General features: G+C 36.5%; 1 protein-coding gene across 3 annotated transcripts in view; it reads left to right on the forward strand.

Annotated features, from left to right (window-relative positions):
- LOC139697867 (PHD finger protein 21A-like) overlaps nt 1-4459 on the forward strand; it is a 240036-nt gene extending 235577 nt beyond the window's left edge. For 2 of the 3 annotated variants that reach the window (XM_071596723.1, XM_071596724.1), the window contains one exon: nt 1718-4459. In XM_071596723.1, coding sequence (XP_071452824.1) covers nt 1718-1912 — 195 coding nt within the window. In that variant the 3' untranslated portion in view covers nt 1913-4459. The remainder of the gene's footprint in view (nt 1-1717) is intronic. The other variant, XM_071596725.1, reaches the window with a different exon arrangement.
- Nucleotides 4460-21154: the final 16695 nt, after the last annotated feature.

Here is a 21154-nt window from a genome sequence, read left to right on the forward strand (position 1 = left end):
ATGGAATTAACTTATGTGGAAATGCATGTAATAATTTTATCATATATTATGCATGTGATTTATTTGTTTGCTCATGAAGTTTATTTCTCATACTTTTTGCATGGCCTGAAATTTTTTTCTTTGAATCTTGGAGTACACTTAAAAATTTTCTTGTCAAGATTATCATCTTTCTCAAATATTTAATGTTTTGGTATTATAGTACATTCCCATGCTGTTACTGTCTCTCTTGAAATTGCAATAAATGTTGAAATTTTTTGATGAATTTTTAGGTGGAAAAATAACAATGCCACAGCATATCTATGCATTCATTTTAATTCCAAAGGTATTGTTAAGTTAGTAATAATTGTTATTTTTTTTGAGATGATTTGTGGACAAGCAAGAAATATGACTGTGTTTATTTCTTTTCCCTTGTTTTTCACAATGAGTATATTTTACTCCGGTAAGCTTGAGTTGCTTACTGTGATTGGTTGGTTAATACTTATTCTCATTGCATGTTACCTAGTACATGTAATGCCATTTGAAAGAACTGAATTTGGTGCTCTTTTTGGGTTTGTCTACTAAGTGGCTACAGATCACGCTCAATTCCTCCTGCTTTAAATGCCTAATTTTTTGGAAATAAGGAGATATTTTCCTAGTATTTTCACAGCTCTCCTAATGTGCCATTAGTAATTCCTAAAAGTGGGTATACTCAAGTAAATCCATAATGTCACGAGTTGATTGCAATAATGTTTAGAGAGTTTAACCCATATGTAATGCATCATCCTTGATTTGCTCGGAAGGAAATCTACTTAAATATCCTGGCATAAATTGTGATTGCTTTCAGCCTTGAGTACAAGTTTCCCGGGGCCTTGCAAAGCAAGACTTTCAGAGCACACTCCTCTCGTGCCCACATGAAATAATTCTTGTTAATGGGAGCTTGTTCACTTCGGGGCCCTCCCCGATTCCCTCCTCTTTTATATACGCTTTAAATCCAGTGATTTCACTCCCTTCCCCGCTTTGATGTTTTTGGATGGCAATTGAATAGGTCTCATGTTCTTTACAAACAAATTTAATTTTACAATAAAGAATTATGTGCATGATTGATAAAAATGTGGTTTCAGTAATAAAAATTTTTCATGAGGAAGAATGTGAATGGTATTGTTGATGCATCCCTACTTTCCCCATGTGCAACTATTCCAGATCTGCCCTCATTACATGCCGAATGTTGTTTGCTAAATTAGATGGCTGTATCTAGTGATGAATTCTTTCATAAATTTAAAACGCTTTTTAGGTGAATTAAAAAGAAACCACAAAACTTTCAAAACAATGATCGAATGAAATAAATTAAATTGAAGTGAAAACTGTTTACTTGGGTAAGGTCCCCAAGAGTAGTCTTGTCATATACATGAAATTCTTTTGCTCAATTACTTACTTGGCATGAGGGTATTCTTCTCGAAATGTACATTTACCTATCTTTTATGGCTTTCCTCGGGTCATTTGTTTCCTTCTCTTTTAAATATTTAGCCATAAGTCAGAAGTCTCATTTTTATGGAAAATCTGTGCCATATATCAGTGACAAACCAAGAAAGTTTAAAAAATAATTAATGTGATTAAGTGTAAATATGAAACAGTAAGCTGTTCTTAAATACATTCATTCAACTACCAGTCATTCAAAAATTTTGGATTTATGAATATGTTTTAAAAAAAATCATTGTATGCATTTCTTTATTACTCACAGGCTCAAGCTGCTCGGAAGAGGGATCTTCTATCAGCTGAGGAGAAGACCAGAAGGTCCATTAAGAAAGTGCATGATTTCATCAGAAACATACAACAAGGTTTCAAGCGGTCAGAAAATGATGAAATGGCATATATGGCTCCAATGGCTCCATGTTCCATAGTAACCAGTACATCAGAAGGGGTGCAAGCATCCTGAGGGGTGCTTCGACCCCGTGCCCCTTAAATTGCTCATCTGAGAGAGAAAGATTTTTTGGTGCCCTGGGGTCATACAGTGGTTTGGTGTCCATACATTGGTGGACTATTGAGACTGATGTGAGCGAATATGATTCTTACGTGGGTTTAAGACAAAGCTCAGCTTTTGATTGGGGCCACTGCATTCGGTGAAGTCTCTTTCACTATGGTTATTCAAGGCTCTGATTATATTCGATGGTAGAACCAAAACCTTGAAGTTCACTATTTTTTAAAACTACTCTCTTTTGTTCAGGAAGATTTGATGCTGTGTACATATGCAAATCTATTAACTGAGTATTAAACTGCTCTTTTAGCATGATCAAATTGTTTAACACAATGGAGTTATAACATGACAAGATTTTTACTATGTAAAATAACCATATCTAACCCTTTTCCATTGATTATTTTTTAATTTAGGGAACTATTGTAATTGAGGTGACCTCTTATCCAATACAATGAGAGTGAATGATACTCAGAATTCAGTACTTGGGTTTGACCTATTTTATTATGTTTTGTCTTGATTGAAAAGCAGTGGTAATTGTGTGGTTGAAATTGTAAAAGTTAACTAGAAATCTGGTCCGCCCATTTTGAATATTTTTTTTACTTTGCTCTTATCCCATTTATCTTAAGGCTGTGTAGTCTTTCATACCAACAGTGTTATAAAAACCTTGTAGTTTTGATGAATGATTTTCGTATGTGATTTTTTAATTATCATTCACATTTCATGTTGCATAAAAATCCAGGTTATTTCAACCTTTGTTGAAGTGATATTTGTCTTTAAAAACTACAAGAATGTGTTCATTATGTGTAAATTCTTTAAAATTATACTTAAACTAACCATAGTTTTACTAGTGCTTATTTATTTTTAAATGATCCATGAAGGCTTGCCGACATGGATTGAAAAAGTTAGGTATTTAACTGGACAATTTTACAGGTTCCAGCATTTGGGATGGTCTTATCTCACTTTTTCATTCACAAGACTCTGATCCCACATTTTATTAGAAATTTGAAGCCATCTCAAGCATATGTTAGACAGTGTTTTATATGCTCAATCTCAAGCTTAAGAGCCAATATACATATATACATACTGATATATATATATTTTTGTGAGGAAAACATATCCTCTATGCATAGAATTGGTGTTCTTCCATAAAATGACATAATTTACTCTGTAACTAGAAAAAGGTTTCACTGGGGATCAATATATACTCTAGATTGATAAGTCATATCAATAAATGGATGGTGAGTTGATCTTGTGAGATTCCCATGATTTGGAAGATGATTGGCTGAAGTTTTTACTTCACATTCAAACTTTAAAGATGGGACCTAAGAGTAGACTTTAAGGGGCCACGATATCTGGCTCTACAGTAGGTACTATATGGGAGTTATCATGCAATATGTACCCCTTGATTTTGGAAGGAAAACTTTTATCTAGATAGAATCTGCAACCATACGCACAGTTTGTATATAACATGATACTTGCATGCGTCACAATCAGATTTGGAAAAAAATTCAAGTCTCCTCTTATGAAATGCATTGTTAAATTTTCCCTTGCTCATAACTAGGCCAAGTGGGCAGTACAAATGATAAGTTATGTTAATTTATACCACTGTTTAAAAATACTCCTTTGAATTTGTTGTGTAAAAGATAGCTGGAAAATTATCTATGTGAGATCTATATTGGCTGAAAGCCAAGGAAACTTTATATTTTCACCTAGTTCAAAATAAAATGAATTATGTGGTGTTAAAACATTCCAATTTTGCTTGATCAAATGGCAAATAATTTGTACAATTTATGTGAAGTTACTTTACCTTTTAGCCAAAACTTTTATTATGGCTAACAGTGCTTCTATTTACGACAGTATTGTTTATTGTGGGCAACCGTGAATGGAATATTCATATTATTGAGCCAAGGGCTTTCAAAGGTGTACAAAATATATATGTCCTAGAGCCAATTTGATTAAGGCACATATTTCTTGTCAAAGGATTATCAAAATAACATTCTCCAGTGGTGGAAATCATTGTCACTAGAAATCAACAAAAAAAGGCTAAAGTAAATAGCAAGTATAAGAGATATTTGGCCTTTTAATAACATTTTAATCATCCTCTAATCAATAACATGTAATGTTAATAGTTGTGACGATATTTTCATTCATAAAAGTGGTGCAGTTGTGTGATAAATGGTATGATTGTAAGTTTTTTGGATTCTCGCATGCATCGGGTTCTTTAATGACATTAATATCTGCTGATGAGGCTGGTAATGAAACAGAGAGCTTCAGTTGTCTTTCAATTGGATAACTCCAAGAGTGTGAGACATTTATGACTTGAGTATTATATTAAACATTACTAGCTACATCTGCAAACTCTTGGGTTAATTTCTCTTGGTACATAACAATAGTGCAACTGTGACAATTTAAGAGTGAAAAAGTATTTTTAGACAAATTAAAGTGTAAGTGTTTCATATTTAAACCAGAGAATGATTTATTTGCAGTGATAAGCAACATGTTTGGCTATTGCAGTTATATTTTTGTTTACCTCATAGTAATAAATTCCAAAAGAAAAAAATTATATTGAATATTGTGTTGTTTCTTTATCTCTCCTACATATGAGTAATTGAAGAGATAACATGCATAGTATCTTCTTTCTGGCAAAATGGAAATGCCCATTTAAAATAAAATCAAGGGGGCCATTGAATGACATCAGATAATATGTCCAAAATTTTCATTGGGGCAGATTAGAAATATAATGCTATTATTCAGTCCTGTTTCAGTTTTTATTGGGATAGATGCTCATGCATGAATGTAAAATGCTTTGCAAGTATGAATTTAAAAGTATTTTGCCATTATTTGCATGATCTAGTAGTAATTTTATATATTTTTAATAGTTGCTAATTCCTATAATTTGCACTCTTTTTTTCTTATTGCACTTTGGTTTTAACTTATTATCTCAATTATCAGCTTTTTGTTTGCAAAATATGGATTTCAGATTTCTTCAAAGTGACTTAAAGAATCATGAGATTTAGGAGGAAGTGTCAGAAGAGAATATAGAAATGTGAGGGCTGATAAATAGAATTAAAGGACTTTGGAGTACCTTATGTTCTTGCTTGTCTATGCTGGTCCTGCATGCCTTATGCCTCAGATTTTCAAAGAGTTCTTCAAATGATTAAAATCATTTAGTGTGAAGTGGTTTAGCTGGAAAAGTATACAAATATCATGCTCATATTTGTCAGATTGCATGTGTTTACTCTTTGAACACATGTGGCTTCTCTTTCTCTCGTGGTGTCGACCAGCATTCTTCAATCTATCATTTCGTGCTTCTTTCATCTCTTTAACTTTCAATTATTGTTTCAAACATAATATTCTGTCTCTGAGACTTCTGTGATTCTTCATCACATAAGTCTTTTGGCCATATTCTCTCAGGACTGTTTCATTCCATCCCTTACTTTCTTTACCATTTACTCCTCACTTGTGTATGCATTTGGTGATTTGACTCTCATCCTTTCTCTCAGCATGGCCTAAGCTGGAAACACTTTTTTCATACCAATCCATTATAGGTGTGTGCATCCAGTCTTTCATATTTCACTTATTCTTCACCTTGCAGAATGTGGGACTGCAGTTTTCCCACGTTACAGCACCTTGCCATAAATAAGCCATGAAAATGTAATGTCTGTTAAGAAACTACTCAACTCAAAATGATATGTGGTATTAAAACATTTTTGGAACTGACCAAAAACCTTGACAATTCCAGCGTCATCTAATGCTAAATTAATTTCATTTGATATTACCAATTTAATATATCTGTCCTGGCTATGGAGGCAGTTAATTGTCCTGGTCAAGATTTCTGATTGTAATAGAGTCAAACATTTGTTGAACTTGTGCTTAAAACAAAAGCTATTTAATTTTTAATGGATCATTATATCAGCAGATGCATGGTCTTGATAGAGGTCTCCACTATCCCCTTTTATGGCTGATATTTTTGTTGATCATTGGAGTTTTCTCTGTTTGAGTCAAAACAGGCTCTTATATCGACCAAGACTGCTTGCTGCCAATGAGTTCTGGAATGCTAACAAATCGCATGATTTTTTGAAGCAATTGACTCTATAAGCTGCTGAAAAATCTTTAGGAAGGGAGAGAAGATATAAAGAAAGAATGGAATGGATGATCTTAGAGGCACTGGAATTTTGGTAGAAGAAAAGAAACTACCAGAAATGGTTGAGGTTGAGGAATTTGGAGGTACAAGGCACATTAAGATATACAATGGGTACAAGGCATGCATTAAGATATACAATAGGTACAAGGCATGTATTAAGAAATTAAGAAAAACTAAAAAATATTAGAAGTGAAAAAGATAATATGGTGAATACACCATTCACTGGGATGTAGAAAATCTACGGAATCGAGTCATAGGAAAAAGAAAATGATGAACAATCTTTCACCAGCTCTACAGCCTGCCTGTCTTTGGCATAATGAAAAGAAAACTTTGAAAAATTGTTAGTTGAGAAAAGACAAGATAGTAAAAGATAATTGTTGAAATGGAGCTGGAACTCAGTGTTTGGAGGCCATTTTGAAGGGAGAAGGACATAAGCCCTGAGGAGTGGAAAGGAAAGTGGGTCAGGGGGAATTGTTATAGAATTATAGAAATATGAACCTCTGGAACTGATAAAGCTACTCTGTAATATATTCAATCTGATTCTTGAAGGAGTCAAAGTACTGGATAGTGTTCATTTCACACATCTGATATTTATAATAAAGACTCATTTAATTATGAAGGGATCCATCAGGATTTTTGACAGAATTCTAAAAAAATAGCTTGGAATATGGGATCAAAGGGAATATAATTTGATAGATTTTGTGAATCTTAAAGGCCTAAGTTTATCAGCCATCCAGCATTATTATATCACCCATTCAGTTCTATGTCCTTGCTCTAGACAGGAGTATCTCTAATAGGTATACCTCAATTCTCCTTCAATGTGCAGAAATGATGCCCAAAGGGAATTGTGAGCCATAGGATATTCACATAGAATGTGAAATTTTGTTTCGTCTACCTTTTTGACCACCCATAAATCATTTTATTTGCTCTATCAATAGCTTTGACTTTGTATGTAGTTGAGATAATGCATATGATCTGCAACAAAAGGATGGAGAAGAGGGCAAATGGTTATTTAGGGGATGATCAGTTTGAGTCCAGACATGGGAGTGGTACATGTGATGCATAGCAGCAATGATTTGCCAGCCAGCAATCCAAATGGTTACAATCATTTCTGACTATTACAAAGTGAGTGTGATAGATAGGGTGTAAGAATCATTGGCATTAAACAAGGGTAATTAGATTTTTGAGAAATAAGGCTATGTTAAACATCGAAATTTCAGGGCACATACTAAAGCTGGTGGAACAGTTGTAATATCTAAGATGGATGAAGATGGTTTGGAAGAAGAACTGTGTTCATCAAAGTATCTTTTAAAAAGAGGGAGTTGATGACATGAACCATTTGTAGAGATTAATGAAAACTTTGATATGGATTGTTAGTTTTGTATTCTGTGGAAACTTGATCATCAAGGCAAGAAGATGAAAATAGATTAGAGGCTTGTGAGATTTGGATGTGAAGAAGGATGGAAAGTGAAAAGCAGCAAAAAGTGGTAGGTAAAGGAGGAAATTTTGTCATTAGATGAAATTCAAAGGAGGAAAGAAAAGAGGATCCAGAACATTTTGATTGGAATGGGATGTTGAAGACTGTCATGGAGAGGATTGAGCCTGCAAGGCAAGGGGAAGGAAAGAGTAGCCATCTTGGATGTGAGGAATGGAGGTGGAAGATACATAAAATTGAAAGTTTTGTTTTAGCGGAGAGTGTCTTGCTGTGTTATACTAATGGAGACTTAGAAATCAAGTAGTAGTTAGTCTATGTGTCCATCTAATATTTGCCTAAATGATTGATTGATAAAACTTTTTGTAAAAGTGCATAAAATGATCATAGAGAATCGCTGACTGAAAATGTTAGAAATTGCTGAAGCTGTAGGGATGTCATCTGAATTGGGATGTCATTTTAACAGTGGAATTAGATGTGAGAAAATTGTCTTGTAGATGGGTTCAGCGACTCTTGAAGCAGGATCACAAATGCATCAGAATGGAAATTTCCAAACAATGTTTGACACATTTTAAGAGCAACCAACAAGATTTCCTGCACTGGTTTGTGACAATATATGAAACTGGGGTTCACTAGTTTACCCCAGAAACAAAACAGTAGTCAAAGCAGTGAAAACATGTTGATTCACCACCACCAAAGAAAGCAAAGGTCATAAGGTCGGCTGAAAAGGTGATGGCTTCAGTGTTCTGGGATGCAAAAGGGATTCTGCTGATAGATTATCTTCCCACTGGCCAAACAATTACTGCATAAAACTACGCTAACCTCCTGGAGCAAATACAACAAAAGATACACAAAAAAAGCCAGGTTTGGCAAGGGAGAAAGTCATCTTTCATCAAGACAATGCACGCCCACACGTGTCATTTCCATGGCAAAAATACATACACTAAGATATGAATTGTTGCCACACCTGCCTTATTTGCCTGATTTGGCTCCATCAGATTTCCATCTTATCCCCAAGCTCAAAATATTCCTCAATGGATGGAAATTCTCTTCAAGCAAAGAACTAACAGCCAAAGTAGATGGGTATATTATAGGTCTGAAGGAATCTAATTTTGGAGATGTGATCAAGATATTGGAACATCGCTGGACCCAAGTGCATTAGTGTGCAGGGAGACTAAATTGAAAAATAAAAAAGTTGCACTGAGGGTAGTCGTTTAATTCTATCCCATTCTGAAAACTTTTCAAATTACCCTCGTATCATCTAGAGTTGATGACTGGGACACTGAGTAAGATAAGGCTCGTGAAAACTTTGATATGGAGAGTATTTATGTACAGTGTGGAAACATGGTCACTAAAGCATGATAGATGTAGATTGGAGGCTTTTGAAATGTGGGTGTGGAAAAGGATGGAGAAGGTGAAATGGACTGAAAGAAAAACGAATGAGGAAGTGCTAGGTATGGTGGGTGAGGAGAGTGGATTGTTTGGAGAAATCACAAGGAAACAGGAAAAATGGATGAAAAGCATTTTCATTGGCAGTGGGATGTTGAAGACTGTAATAGAGGGGAGAATGTTAGGCAAGCGAGGGAAGGGCATGAATAGGATAGGGATGCTGGACAGGATGAAGGCAGGAAGGAAGGACACAGAGATGGCGGGACTTGTTACAGAGTAGGACGCTGTATTGTGTTTTGTTAGTAGATATTTATTTGGTGGTTGTGTCCATCCAAAACCTGCCTTAGCTGGAAGGTTACCTAATAATCATCTATATCGATAATCTTCTGGGAGGTCTTCAGATAAAGAGAGTTTTTATTCAAATTTTCTAGTTTTAATGGAATTAGGAAGGGTGAGATAACCTCCTACAGGTGTGGCGTTGGTGGAAGAAATTCATTTTTTTTAGTTGAAATTTCATTTGTGTTTGCAGTAAAATTAGTATTTATACTTGGTATGAGTATTTGTTTAAATGCTCCCTTGAACTGTCTCTACTAGAGTAGAGACAGTTCATGGGAGATGGAAAGATAGGTTCCTTCATCATTGGGTATATGCAGAACAGAAGGTGTAGTTGCTGCTAGGACACTATTGTAATCACTACTTAACTGTTTTCTAGATGGAATGTAATAGTTAAGAGAGTTTTAGTTGAATTGGTAATCCAATGGATACACATTGATTCATATGCTGGATATACTAAAGGTTTACTGTGAGTATGGAAAAAATACAAATTAACGTAGGTATCTGGAAAATTTGTACTGAAATATTCCCATAAATATTTTTACAATTTATTGAAGCATGTGTCCCTAATAATTCATAGGAGATATGAAATATTGGTCATTATGTGCATTAAATAACTGTTTCCACACGCATGCATACAGTAAATAAAAGGTTTTGTGAAAGTTGGTGGGGAAATCATCTAAAAGTTACATTTGCAGATGATCAATCATTAGTTAGCCAGTCTGTCAAAGGGTTAGAATTATTACTTAGTGCATTGCATTATGTGTAATAGGTATGGATTGAGAATAAATCATCACGAAACGAAGATGATGCGATTCTCAAGAAGTAGCCTAAGATAAGCATTAAAGTTGGGGGATATAAACTAGAACTGTTCAGCTATTTAGGGAGTGTTTTGAATGAGAGCAGGCTGAGTTCTAGTGACAGAAAAACAATTTCAATATGTAAGGAAGAATTTATGAACAGGCACTTTAAGTAAAGATGTGAAGGGAAGACAATTAAGACTTCATTATTGAGTGTAGCTTTTCATGGGGCTGAAACATGGTCACCGAGGTAAGAGGAGAAGCATAGATTAAAGGCCGTCGGGTATGAAAAAGAATGGAGAAAATAAAATGGATGGGAAGAGAAACCAATGATGAAGTTCTAAGCAGGATAAGGAAAGAGAAATGGCTGTTGGTAGGAATTCAATGAAGGTTGGACAAGTGTATGTGCTACTGAGAGGCAATGAGATACTGAAAGTAGTAATAGCGAGGAATGCTGGGAAAGCAGTGTAGAGGGAGGAAAGGAAGAGTCATACTGGATGTAATCAAGGAAAGTATAAATTATATGGAGCTAAGGAATGTCCTGTAAGTCATTGGAAGAGGTAGTCTGGGATTTAAGGCTTTTTGTGTCATATTAGGTAGGGCTTAAGAGAACAGTAGTGTAGTGCCACGGTTTATGACAAACCTACCTAAAGCTGATAGATTACTTCAAATGATAATTATTAAAGAAACTTGTGATGTTTATTTTTTAAATTTACTTTTCAGTGTTACTTTAGGTTAATTTTTATTGTAAATTTTATGGTTTTGTTAATTCATAAGGTAATGGTACCAGTCATTGACACTTTGATATGCAGAGTGAAAAGATCAAGGTTTTTCATTCCAAATAATGAGACACTGACTCCAAAACATCTCTTGGGACATGTTACACTTCTGATACATCGTATAGGATGGATAGGAAAGTAGAAGTTTCTGAAATTTTTGTACAATTCCATGAGCTCTGTGTATGTCTGAGCATCAATTTGCTGCAAACGAGTCCTCCTAATCAGGATGATTTTTCAAAATATTTTTCCTTTTGCTATGCGTGTACGGTATGATACAAATTATTTTAATTCTGACATATCCACACTTTAATTGTTACTTAATATATATTTTTCATGCATGATTAATTTTAATAGCTTTTTGGCAAAATTGTATACTATTGTTTCAATGATTTAACACTACGTACCAGTTGTTGGCATTGAAAGTTACTGCATTTATACCATTAATGTGATTTACCAAAAAACCAAAGCCAAATTACCAAAAAAATAAAGGAAGAAACAAATGAAAACTTCAGGACATTTTCTGATGACTAATGCATTGAAGATTCTGGGAATAATAATTAACTGATGAATGAAGAAAAAAGTGTAGGAGTAGTAATTTATGTAAGGATTGATTTGGATTTGGAAGACTTGGTGGCATAAGAGACAGCGTTCTTGTCCTCAGACTCATTGTAGAGAAGATGATAAAGAATTGACCTATTTACATTCTAGAGAAAGCCTTTGATACAATGGACTGGAAAGTGATGCCACATATCCTAAGGGAAATTGGAACTTACTACTGTGCCAGGAGTTTGATAGGCACTATATAGTGAACAGGCAGCAATGATTAGCTGTGGTGAATGCAGGAGGAAGCTAAAACAATGAAAGGTGTTGGACTGGTTTGTTCATTATCACCATTGATATTTAATGTATATATTGAGAATGGAATCAACAATATCAAGGCAAATATGTGGTAATGAACATATTCAAGGAGGAAGAATGATGCAATTTGTGGACAACATAGCTTTACTTGCAGAAAAGAAAGAAGACCTTATAAGGATACCATTATGGAGAAGAAAATGAAAAAGTGCAACCTCAGAATTAACAAGAACAAAACTAGGGTAATGTTGATTTATAGAGTAATGGGAATAATTACTCTGCAATGAAATTAGGGAAGAAAATTCAAGTAATATTAGGGAAAGGTACGCTGGAACAAGTGGAAGGGTTTTGTTACTTGGACAGCAGAATCATTAACCTTGCAAGAAACATAAGGGATGCATACAGTAAGCACAATATATGAGTGACAAAAGTAAGTGACAAAAAGGTTTTCTGTTTGAAGAAACTACTACTAATGGCAAACAGTGCTAGCTTTGACTTATCGAAGTGATTCGTTGAAACAAATATATTGTATCTCCTTTCATATGTAATACATGCATGGTAGAGATTTCAGAGAAAAGAAGGCAAGAACAGAAAAGAAGGCATTGGTAAGTAAGTTGAGGAAAGAAAATAATAGGTATGTTAGGTGGAGTTAAAGGTCACATAAAGTATGTTGAGTTGAATTAGGGTTTATTGTAGGGCAGGGTATCAAATTGCATCCTATTATGTGAGGCTTAGAAATGTAGTGGTTGTTAATTGTATTTTTTTTTAAAGGTAATCTACCGGTTAAGGTAGGTTTTTGGATGGACACAACTACCAAACAAATATTTTATTACTCCTAACAAAACACAAAATCCATCTTCCTACTCTATATCAGGTCCCTCTTCATCTCTGAGTACTTTCTTCCTCCCTTCATCCCGTCCAACATCCCTATCCTGTTCCTTCCCTTTCCTCTTTTGCCCAACATTCTACCCTCTATCACAGTCTTCAACATCACACTGCTGGTCAACACCCCCTTCATCCACTTTTCCTGCCTCCATAGGATTGCTCCCAACAAACCCCTCTCTTCGCCCACCATACTAAGTACTTCCTCATTTGTTTTCTTCTTTGTCCATTTCACCTTCTCCATTCTTCTCCACACCCACATTTCAAAAGCCTCCAATCTACGTCTATCCTCCTGCTTCAATGACCACGTTTCCGCACCGTACATAGCTACGCTCCATATCAAAGTTTTTATGAGTCTTTTCTTAACATCCTTACTCAAAGTCCCTGTCATCAACTCCCTCCTCCTTGTGAAAGCCTCTTTGCCTAGCGCAATTCTTCTCCTTACGTCCCTACTACTTTGACCGTGTTGGTCCAAAACACTACCGAGATACGTAAACTGTTCTACCTGCTCTAGTTTTTGCCCTCCTATTTTAATGTTAAGCTTGGCCTTTTTCTTTCTAGAAAATCGCATAACCTTTGTTTTATTAATATTGATTCTCATCCCATACCTGTCGCACTGAATTTCCAATTCACTCAGCAATGCTTGCAGCCCCTTGGCTGAATGACAAACTAAAGCTTGGTCGTCAGCAAACCTAACTGATATCACGAATTCCCTGCCCACTTTCATTCCTACCTCGAGTTCTTCCCATGCCTCTTTGATCATTTCCTCTGCATACAGGTTGAACAGAAACGGTGATAATGGGCAACCCTGCCTTACACCCCTTCCTAACACTGCCCATCCTGACTCCCCGTTTCCCACCCGCACCTTAGCAGTCTGAGACATGTACAGGTTGCGGACTAGCCTCCTTTCCCTCCAATCTATTTCTATTTTATGCAATATACTCATTAGTTTTTCCCAATTCACTCTATCAAATGCTTTTTCGAAATCTACGAAACAGGCAAATACCTCCTGGTTGTGTTCTATATTCCTCTCGATTAAAAATCTCATTACTGCAATGGCATCACGCGTACCTCTCCCCTTCCTAAACCCAAACTGATCATCCCCTAAGTAATCATTTGCCCCACTCTTGATCCTTTTGTTTATGATCCTGAGAACAACTTTAGCTGCGTGGGATATCAAACTAATTGTCCTATAGTCCTCACATGACGTGGCCTTTACCTTTTTCGGAATAGGAACTAAAACTGATCTCACAAAGTCTTCCGGCCAGATTCCCTCCTCATAAATACTACGAATCAGCCCATATAGCCTCTTCCTCCCGCATTTTCCTAAGCATTTTAAAAGTTCCACGGGAATGTTATCTACCCCTACGGCCTTATTTAGTTTCATCTCCCTTAATGCCCTTCCTATCTCATTGTCTAGTATGCCTGGACCTAAGCTGTCTTCCTCTACGTCATTTTCTTTTTCAATGTCTAACTTTGTTGGTCTGAGTTCTTTACTATACAGTTCTTCTATATATTCCTTCCATCTCTCTTGGATCTTTCCTGCGTCAACTATTACCTTACCCGCCTTATCTCTAACTGTTAGCATAGCTCTTCCTTTCTTACTTGCCGATAACGATTTAACTTTGCTGTACAGCGCACCGATTTCACCCTTCCTCTGCAGACTTTCCATATCCTCGCACTGCGTCTTCCACCATGCTTCTTTTGCTTTATTTGTTGCCCGCCTCAATTTATTGTTCAATTCTTTGTACTTCATTTTGCCTAATTCTGTATTTATATTCTTCCATTTTCGCCGCTCATCCATCTTTGTAATCATCTCATCCGTGATCCATGGTTTCCTAGTCCTTTTAGCGTTAACGGTTCCATTAATTGTATAACCATCCAAAAAGTACATTGACCAGCAGAATACTTTAATGATAATTGAGTGTCTAAAGGTATTGAATTAGCTTATCTTAAAATCTAATGGAAGTTAGATGTTAGTCATAATGTAAACAAATGTATGCCAGCAGGTATGAATGATTTCACAATAACAATGACAAAGAATGTTGATTCAGTTCTTGGAATGTTGTTGTGCTCTTTATGCTCACTATTTTTATATTTCAATATGAAAGTATCTTACCAGAAGTTGCCAAAAATGTTGACAGTAGCTGGGACATGGAGAAATCTTGAACTGAATCAATAACAGTCCAGGTTTTCTATGACCTCCTGCATGATTTTTCCTTCCCATGGGTGGAAGAAAAAATATTACCATCCCATCATTTTTTTCATTGATAGCCACTGTTCTCACTTAACTCGACAAACAAGAAAGTTCTATGAGACCATCGAAATTGTTCTTATGGTGTTACTTCCCAATGCTGCCTGCTGCATGCTTGCAATCTGCTGCAACCAATTCACATTTCAGTTTTTTTTACAATGCAAAGAAATGGAAGATAAAATTATCGGTGGCAGTTCTTCTACATGGGCATCCCATTTTGTAGAAAAAGACCTTGCCCCTCCCTTAAGGAAATTAATTGAAGCATAGGTATATTAATACATTTCAAAGAATACCAAAAGAAAAAAATATCAAAACAAATTTAATCACACTAGATTGTCCCAAGGCCTTGGTGGAAAAGGTTTTTCTCTTAATGTTAGAAAAGAAAATATATCAGTATTTATTTATTGTTTTAAATTCTACTCTTGGTGATTGGATTGGTGAATATAACATTTGAGGCAGAACATTAATAAGCCTTAATTTAAGTTATGGGGAAATTATATTGATGATGAAAATGGCAGAACTAGAACTTCTTCCCAACCAGCAGATCTGGGATTGTGGTAAAAATGCAATGTCTATAGCTGAGACAATATTCCTGGACCATGAACTCTTCAGAGCTTGATCATTGTAGGAAACAGTAAAAACTGGCATCCTTATCAAGTGAATATTTGTTATGTGACCCAATTGTGACCATGATTGACCAAGAAATGTACTGTTCTGCATTCTCCATTTCTCCTGTCAATCTTGAGAAATAGATAATCATGATGAAAAAAATCCCATCGCCATTTGAAAAGGCTGTCTTCTGGCTGTTGTAATAAGAAATAAACAAGAAGAAAGAGGGAAAAATTCTAACTACTGCCAGGTTTAAATGTGGAAGCAATACCATGAAAAAAGATTGCAGGAGGTGACTTGGGTAGTGTTTAAATTGACTGATCAGTGATGTGTTTTGAGAATTAATAGTAATATATTTAATTCTATAGTATAATAGTTGTTCTAAATGAAGTGGTTCCACTGTGAAATGCTAAAGCAAAGGTATGCCAACCACTGGTGCAATTTCTTAACTGTCTACTATGTAAGAATTTCTAGAAACAAGTTTGTTAATAAATTAACTATTTCAAATGAAAGAGTGAAATTAATTTTCAGTTTTCTATGAGAATTTTTTCTTAAGTCTTATGGCATACAAATAACCTAATTTTGTTGAAACAAATAGGTTCCATTAATTATTTTTAAGGTTTTCATATGAAAGTGTCAACTTAAAGTGACTTTACCTTTGATATCTTTGAGGAATTTTTAATGTTCCTTAAAAAAAAAGGTTTTAAACCTCTGAGAATTTTCTGTCTTCTGCTAACAATGGTTACTTATTGAAATATTTTTAAGTGACTTTTTGGCGGCGTTAAGGCATTTTTAAAACCTAGTGTGAAAAACAATTTTTTTCACTGAAATGTGATATAGCAACAGTGCATGTGTCATATTTGCCCATCAAGCCAAGAAGTGGACATGGAATGGCTATGGAGGTATAATACGAGTTGGATCGAGGCACATTTTAACCACCTCTGCATTGCTAAGCCTTGTCTAGCAGAACGCAGAGGGGCTTCCTTCAAGCAAATAAACCCTTCTTCTAGTTCGCATACTTTCTACCCCCTTTCATTCCATGCAACATACTTTTTCTTTTCTACCTCCTACCTTGCTTGCCCAATCACTGGCTTTAATATTTCATCGCCAATAAAAATGCTGTGTACCCATTTTTCATGCCTCTTATGGATTTCTCCTAGCGACCCTTTTTCCTTTATTACCATGTACTCTTTTGTCTTTTTTATTTACTTTCTTTACTTTATCCTTTCTTTTTTGTATCCATATCTCAAAAGACTCCACCTTTTATTTTTCCTTAAACGTTTGTCTGGAGTACAAACATATGCTCCAAATCAAAATTTTCGCTAGTCTTTTCTTAATATTCTTACCCAACTTCCCTGCTATCTAATGCCACCTTGTAATTGCTTCTTTGTGTAAGGAAACTCATATTGTATCCCTTACCGTTGAGACCATCTTGGGCCAGAGCACTTCCAAGATAGGTAAACCCCATCACCGGTCCTAGTTAGTGGCATCAATGGAAGTACATAATTCAAAATTTGATTTTTCAAATTTCTACGATGATGGCGAATGAGAGAACATGGAATCCTTGATGAACTTTTCTCATTCCCGTATAAATGAAGTTTCACATGGAATCAATGAAGCGCCTTGGGTGAGCAAGTGCATACATCGGCACGGAGACTTTTAGCCCTCAACGATCGCCTTGGGAGGGCCGAATACATGGCCTTCTCCCCCCCCCCCCCCCGATTCCTTTAACGTCACCGAATGTTCCAACCCCCCTGCTATTCTCCTTCTCCCTCGCCATATGCTGCTGCAGTGGCGCCATCTCCAGTTGATGGACGACCCTAGCTTCGCCTGCCTCGTGCCCTCCAGTCTTCCAGAACTTCATCCGTTTCCGAAACGCCCGCCCATCTCGGCCCGGTGGGAGTCGTGCGGTTGGAACAAGAACTTAAACCCTCCCTCCCCCTTCGCCTCCATTCGAACCTCCCATTCCCATTTACCACGTCTTTCCGCCGCTCCCCATTCGACCCCGGAGTCCGAGCGAGAGTAGCAGAGGGGCAGTCAGGAAAAGGGACGACGAACCCTTTTCTTCCGCAGATGGGGCGGTGGGCTGGGGATCAGGGGGAGGGGAGGGGGGGCAAGTGTGTATGTATGTATGTACCCCAGTAAGAGGGAACTTCCCCGGAGGCGTCCTTTCGCGCCAAACTAACTCGATTCTCAACCGTTTGGCGCGTCCCAAAGGTGCAGTCCGTTGGCCGTTTGTCAGGGATGCTGGATGGCCAACTTCTAGGTTGAGTTTCGGAATCCCTTGGCGCTCATCAGAGCGAGCCAGGAGCTTAGTTGGCAAGAAGGCGGGCGTGGTTGAAGGGGTGGAGAGTGGGTGGAAGGGGATGCTCTCGGTGTGGGAAAGGGGAAATTCTGCAGGAAAGAAACGAAACTAGATCCTCTTTGGGAGTCACTCGCGGCTTTGGCTGCCTCACAAGGACGCATCAGGAGGATACTTTTAACCCCAACGACTAACTTTGTCCCTCTTTCTGAAAGGCAAATTATTCAAATTATATCTTGTAGTGTAGTTTTTCACTTCATAATTTATTGCAGAGTCCAAGGACAAATAAATATACTCTCGGATAGACGTATAGGTTATGTATTTTCCTTAAAAAATAGAAATTTTGGTTTGAACAAAGGGAGGGAGAGAGTATGCGGAATCGAAGAAGGGTTTATAATAGTGTAGGGTGTCAAGTTGTGTCCTGTTATGAAAGGTTTAGAAATGAAACGGTGGTTAATCTGCGTGCCCATCCACGATACAATGCACCCTGCAGGATACAATGTGACACCCTAAGAAGGGTGTTATATTGTATCGTGTTAAATGAGGTTACGAAATGTTGCGGTTGAGCAATCCCAAAACGTAATTTAAACAATACATTGCCATTAGAAAAGATTGCCTTAAAGCTTTTTTAGATTTTTGATTTTCCAATACCATTCAACAGCAAGATTAAGCATTAGTGATTTATATGGAGATGTCCCTTTGAAATTCATTTAAAATTGTTTATATTCGAAAGCTGTCACATTGAACCTATGGGTGTTCTAAAATTGTGCAGCCTCATCTTTATCTAAGTACTGGGTGAACTCGACCATCACCTACCAAACCAACCTTCGGGTTGATTACTGTGTTTATGGTTTTTAAAAATTTTGTTTCGGGTAGTTGAATGTGACGATTGTTTCGTATTCTAATATTTGACGGTTTAAAGAGCGATCCATTTTGGATAAAATTGCACTAAAATAAAAAAACGATGGTTTTTTATGGTTTGAATATATTTTCAGACGTCATGTCTTCTTTCCAGCAACTTTGAACAAGGTTAGTGATTCTTCTCGGGTAAATTCCAGGTCTTCCTGTCATCCGTTGAGTCGAATGTATATTTTATTAAAGGTGCAAACTTTCATTTTGCATGATAACGTTGAAAATGATACATTTGATCCAAATTTAAACCACGAAATAAGTATAAGGGTTCTGCGCGAAATCTGCGCGGATTTGTACATATGGTATGATTTTCCAGATAGTTGCTGTGCTCTTCAAGAAAAGGTACGGCAAGCTAATTGGCTACATTCTACTCTTACGCGCTGGATAGACACGGCGTTTGTTACATTACGAAGCGTTAATAATATTGATCAATAAAATAGTGTTATTTCCCCAGAACCGATTGAATACGTCTAAAATCAAAACATGACATTTTTTACCGTTAATATTTAACGTCCAGGTATGGCCATGGACGATTGAGTGACTGCACACCATTGTGTTTTGCATAAGTTTTCGGTAGTCACCAGCACGTGACTTCACCACTACTGGGCTGCGTTGGTACACGAGGAAAAGAATCACGAGCCTTCAGCTAAGGAAAGAGTAAATATTTAAATCAATAATATAATAAGTTCAACAGATTCAGGCTTGAGGTCGTGGAAGTTCATCATAATGAAATAAGGAAAAGTGCAAATTGTCCTTATTTCATTACAATAATATAATATTTAATGCCTCTTTTATATCTTTGACTTATAAGGTTTAGGCAGATACATGCCTAGACAGTTATTTTATATTTTGGCATGGTTTCACATTTTTTATTTACTTCACATCAATATCCACCCTATGCCTGCATATTTTGCTCAAGTAAATATTGAAATAATTGCACATACGAAGCCCGCCGAGTGAAGGTACGTTGGATTTGAGCTGATGAATGAGATGGTAATGATGGAAAATCCAAAGGAATAATTATTTGTATTGAAAAAAATTATTTTTGTTCCATGAAGAGAAACATAATGCGTAGACCTGGGAAAGTTCTAAAAATGACAAATTTTATTAGCTTTATTTGAAAACTCCATTGCAAAATTTTTCTTTCAAGTCCCCCATTCTACCAAAAATGTCCAACTTTTGGCGTAATGTTAGTTTTTCTCTTTTGACCACGATATGTCCTTGGCCACGCTATATATTAGCGCGATTGATATTTATAACTCCTCTAACTTGCACTAAAAGCAGAAAAATGAATTACGATCCACACTGTGAGCCCAAACTAGTCTCTTGAGTACGGTCAATAAATGGAAGTGCTCCACTCCCAAGGCTGTAAATTTCTCTCGCCCTCGCTTAAAGAACCCGAAAAGTGTGGAGGCAGAAAACCGCAATTTATCACGCTGACATTTGAAACTCCAGTTTCATCACCAGCTCTGACCCTTCGTGGTTAATGTTGATCTTTATATTTGATTAAGTTTATAATTATAGATTTTTTTGTCCATGAGCAACATATCATCTGCAAATGGATCATTTACTTCCCTTTGCGGCTGATACTAAAGGAAACAATTCCAATGTGTCCTTTCGCATTTATTTGTTAAAACTCAATGTGGATTTTGATGAACTTTTGGAGCATTAATTTCTCTGCCGAACAAACTATCCTAAACGTTCCTTTAACCGGTGGAGATAGAGCCTGCAAGGCACTTGACACTACGAAACTTTTAATTATCTTCAATTAATAAGCTAAGATTAGTCACGAGATTATATACCCTATCTTATATTCTACGATATAAACACTAACCCACAATGATTAAAATCTTCCCATTCCACGAAAATGGAAGTCGCGATGAAGCAGGGAAGGAAAAGGTTGAGGAAAACTCCTGCTGCTGATGGCTGCTGATACGTGAGAAACATCATCGGATCCAGAATTTGCAATTGGCGTTGAAGTTTAACCCCATACATTCTATCCAGGAGAGTGAAATAATTTGCTCCGACATTGTGCATTTCCAAAAGAAAATGATGAACTTTGAGCGTCTCCACTCAATACCTTTTTAAGGAGGATACTGACAGAACCAATTTCAGGAAAAGGAATTTCAACCTCACGTCCCATTTTTTCATTGAGAGCAGCTCTGCTTTTGCATCAACATCGATGAATTATTCCATTGCTAATTTCAAGACCACAATCCTCCTCAATGGCGATTGTCTATCGGCTCGTTTGAGAGAAACCTTAAAGAAGTATTACTGTGCAATGTGAATAAACTATCCATTCCCTGGGGACACACTGAATATGAGCGTTATGAAAACGTGCAAACACTCTTAGTACAAAAATTACTCCTGAGAAATGTATGGGGACTTGAAAGTAATTCGGATTCTGACGGATACGCAGTCAGGAATGTCGATATACTGCCAATTTTATATGTATTTGGGATAGTGGAGCAACTCATGAGCGTTATGTAGACCACTTGATCTGGTCGTCTCA

This window comes from Hetaerina americana, unplaced genomic scaffold, assembly GCF_022747635.1.
Source record: "Hetaerina americana unplaced genomic scaffold, ioHetAmer1.1.p SCAF_8, whole genome shotgun sequence".
NCBI classification, from domain to species: Eukaryota; Metazoa; Arthropoda; class Insecta; order Odonata; family Calopterygidae; genus Hetaerina; species Hetaerina americana.